Source organism: Chaetura pelagica, unplaced genomic scaffold (assembly GCF_000747805.2).
Source record: "Chaetura pelagica isolate M959 unplaced genomic scaffold, ChaPel_1.0 scaffold198, whole genome shotgun sequence".
Taxonomy (NCBI): domain Eukaryota; kingdom Metazoa; phylum Chordata; class Aves; order Apodiformes; family Apodidae; genus Chaetura; species Chaetura pelagica.
In genome coordinates, this window is record NW_009954317.1 from 285045 (window position 1) to 288917 (window position 3873).

At 44.0% G+C, this 3873-nt stretch overlaps 1 protein-coding gene across 1 annotated transcript; it reads right to left on the reverse strand.

Annotated features, from left to right (window-relative positions):
• Nucleotides 1-229: 229 nt before the first annotated feature.
• On the reverse strand, nucleotides 230-2785 carry RHNO1 (RAD9-HUS1-RAD1 interacting nuclear orphan 1). Its single transcript, XM_010004147.1, has 2 exons — nucleotides 2618-2785; nucleotides 230-901 (listed from the first exon to the last, which is right to left on the reverse strand). The coding sequence occupies exons 1-2, from the start codon at nucleotides 2783-2785 to the stop codon at nucleotides 230-232; spliced, it is 840 nt and encodes a 279-aa protein (XP_010002449.1).
• Nucleotides 2786-3873: the final 1088 nt, after the last annotated feature.

Sequence of the window (3873 nt, forward strand, 5' to 3'; positions counted from 1 at the left end):
GCTCGGCGAGCAGCCGCTGGCGGAGGCCGCGTCGGTCGGAAAGTGCTTTCCAGGACCTCCCCGTTCCTCAGGGAAGCCCGTCCCCCCCAGGAAAACGCCCGTCCGCAGCCGCACGGGGTGTCTCGGGCGGCTCAGCCGGCGGAGGCAGAGCGGGCCGTTCCCTGAAAGCAGCGGTATCTGTTTGGAGGCGCCATTGCGCGTGAAACCGCTGCTGCTGCCGACTGAGGCGTCAGGGTGTCTCCTGGAGAGACGGGGGCTCTCCTGGAGAGAAGGGGGTCGCCTTCACCAGGATTTCGGCGGCGCTCAGCTTCCCTCTCTCCCGCAGGTGTTTCATCAGGTGAGGGCGCCGTCTCCAGGTAACCTTCACTCCGTACTCCTGCTCAGGCGTGTCTGTAACCAGCACTGCTGCCGGCTCCCTGCTCCCGCCGGGATCCACGCCAAACGCCAGCGCTTCTTCTGGATGCCAGGCATGGCTGGTTACTTGTGCCGGGGTGCTGCTGCTTCGCCAGTTCCTCACGGACAGCACCTGTGCAGTCTCTGCATCTGGTGGACCAAAGACTTGTGGCTCCACATCCTGGGGAGCCGGGAACAGAGGTGTTTCTGTACAGTTCCCTGAAGCGTTCACCTGGACGTTGGCTTCTGTTGCTGCCCCTTTCTTGGGCTGCCTGCAAGAGTGCCATGGGTTCTTCCTCAAGCAAGTCGGACTACCAGAGGGGCAGACTGCATGTCCTTCTGGATTCTCAAAAGTTAAAGGTGGAAATCTGCAGGCTCTTCTTCCGGCTCCTCCTGCATGAAGTAAACTGTAGTTGCCATCCTGATTCTGGGGTTTGTGAAGGCCACGATGCTTCTTCTGGCATGCTTTCAGCACCACTGACTTAGTTGTTTCAAATTGTGGGCACACCTGAATGGAAATAGATAGTAATAGGAAAAAAAACCAACATTTTTTTTCCAGACAAAGATATGGCAACCTGATTCTACTCCCCCCACTTATTCCATCTTTTTTCAGTGTGTTCAGTAAGTAGGTTATCTCATCTGCAGTAGAGCAAATCAGTCACTAACCAAGCTGCTAAGGGGAAGATACCTCTCAACTTCAACATCATGTTCTGCCTGTCTTCTCTGAAAAAGGAAAGTCTAACTGGTACTCCTGTAATCCCTGCAGATTTAAAGCAGTTCAGAGCTGGATCCTGTTTCTTTCTGTGTCTTTGCATAACTCTGAATAGATTCAATGAGTCAACTATATCCTCAGTCTCCTGAACAAGTTGACCTAAGAGCAATGCCCACTTAGCTCCACCACCTTAGATTATTTCAATAAGGCTTTCAGAATATTCCCCCCAAACACATTTACTTCAAAACACAGTTAATCTCTGTATTCTGGAGTAACATCACCCAAACACCACTTCCAAAATCGGCTTTCTATTTAAGGTTGTCAAAGCTCAGCAATTTGCATTTCTTTGAAAGATTCTTACTCAAAACCTGGAAATCCTTATTCTATTCTCTACCTTCCTGGATATCAACAAAGATAATCAGGTTCCATTTCTTGCAATTTGCTTTTCCCTAGAGCACACTAAACTGGATTCTAGCTACAATAACTACACGTCCTTTTCTGCATCCCTAAGTTGCTACAAAATTGCTCAAAAATTTCAAGTTAACTAAGGAATGTTTGAAACTGTTTGAATGCAAAGCCTTTGTGCAGGAAAAGAGAGACGTGATTCCCTGATAATTGTATCCTGGCATATACTCCAAGGAACACAGGTGAACTTGCTGACTTTGGGGTATAACTTCCTTTGCTTCAGAGAATATGTAGGGTAGACTTTACCAGAGCAGGAGCCTAGCAGTCAAGAGGGTATGAAAAGCTTAAATAACATCAAGAAGAGAGAAGCAGAAAATCAGTTGCCACTGCAAGTTGACAGACACTCTGCAGAACACACTTCAAGAGGTTACAAACCTACCAGGATTTTCAAATGAAAAAAAAATATCTAAAAGCTTCAGTGCTGATAGCTCCAAAGAAATTTTAGAATAATTGTATGTTTGAAATCGAAGAGCTAAGTACTAATGTGAATATTTCCACCTCTTCCAAACATAAAGAATGCTTCTTCAGAGCAGTTATTCTACATAGTGTTTCAAAGCCCTAGAATTAACCAACTCAAGCATATAAAAAAAAATGAATGAGAAAAAAATTGAACATGTTCTACTTCAAGACTAAGATATCACAAAAATAACTCCAGAACAAGAAACCAAACCAAAAAAAAACAAAACAAAACACAAAAAAAACCACACACACAAAAAAAACACCACACAAAAAAAGGAGTATTTCATCCAGGTTTCAAACCACATGTCACAACAGTGTTTTTCTGACAAAAAAAGAAGTTTTTCAGAAAACAAATAGTACACGTGGTATACAGTTTTATGCCATCAAATAACCAATACCTTAGTGATTGTAGATAGAAGGTGAAGCAACTCAAAAGCACTGTAGGCAGCTTCAGTGATTTCAGGTTACTCTACTAATTCTCAGTACTCTGAACTGATACCTTTCTCTTGAGACATAAGGAAGAAAGTTGAGGAAGAAAGTTGAAACCTGCTGCTGCAGGATACAAGGGGAAGGATGATCTATACCAACCCAGGCAGCAGAAGTGTTTTGGTCTACAGGCTTTGTAGGAACACGTCTTGGATTCTTGGCTGAAGGCAGCGGAGCTGCATAGCAATGGATGGGTCTCTCCTGTGGTCTCTCAAGGAACACCAGCTCTGCCTTCCTGGCCTTGGGAATATATTTCTTCTTTGGAGGCATTAAAAGGTATAGTAGAATGACTTAGAAACCTCATGATGCTTGCTAGAGCCAAGCGGGAACAGGAGATGCTGAAGTGCTCTCACATCTGTTGAGGACAAATAAATAGATTTGAAGGCAAACTTGTTTAGAAATATCAGATTTCGTTTTTTACAAAAATAAAACATTTATGTAATAGTGCAGTGTATGCATCTCTATGCAGACTTTTTCCTACCAGCAGTTTTTGAACCTTCTGCCAAAGGTAGGTTCCTTGCAAAGGTTCCTTCAGGTGGATTTGGAAATGCGCAGAAGAAACAGATAAATGCTCCAAAGCTTCACAAAAGCTGATGGCCAAATACACTGGGGAAAGACAGAGATGCAGACAAAAAAGGTGACCCAGCTGCAAAATGAGTTCTGAACTGGCTTTTGGGCAAGACTCAATGTTACTAGAAAAAATAGGTTCTTATGAAAATACATAAGACAGGCATATTCACACATTTTTCTTCATGAAAATATTTTAGAATTTGAAAGATATCCATCTGTTACAAGGCCTGACTAAAATACTGAAACACAGAGCAAACTGTATTAAGAACAGACATGGTCACTGAAATTTCAAGGAAATTAAAACAGTTGGGAGAAAGGAAAAAAAATGTAATAGAAGTCGTTGACCAGAGCTGTGTCCAGAGCATTGTAAAAAAAATAATAATGTATCTATTCTAGTCACAGACAAAAAATGTTTCAGGAACTTGAAGTCAGAAAAGCTTGCTTGCTTTTTTTCAGTTTAACCCATAAAGCTGGCTCATGAGATCAAGATATATTGTAGGGCTGAGACAGCCAGAAGTCTTACCACTGCTAGTTGCTAACTTGTAAATTCAGGAACGTTTCAGTCTGGGAATACAGAACAGGCTTTATGTTTCCTTCCTGGATTCTACAGATCTCGCGTGATTTTTATTTTTCCGCAGCAGATAAGCTTTAATTTAAGTGACATGTAACTCTGCATCCCAAACCAGGTTAGCGCAGGAAACCCGCCCGGAGAGACCCGCTCCCTTTGCCGCGGGCACACGCGACCGCCGCCGCCCGACCGCTTACCGGAGCCGCAGCCTCCCCGGCCC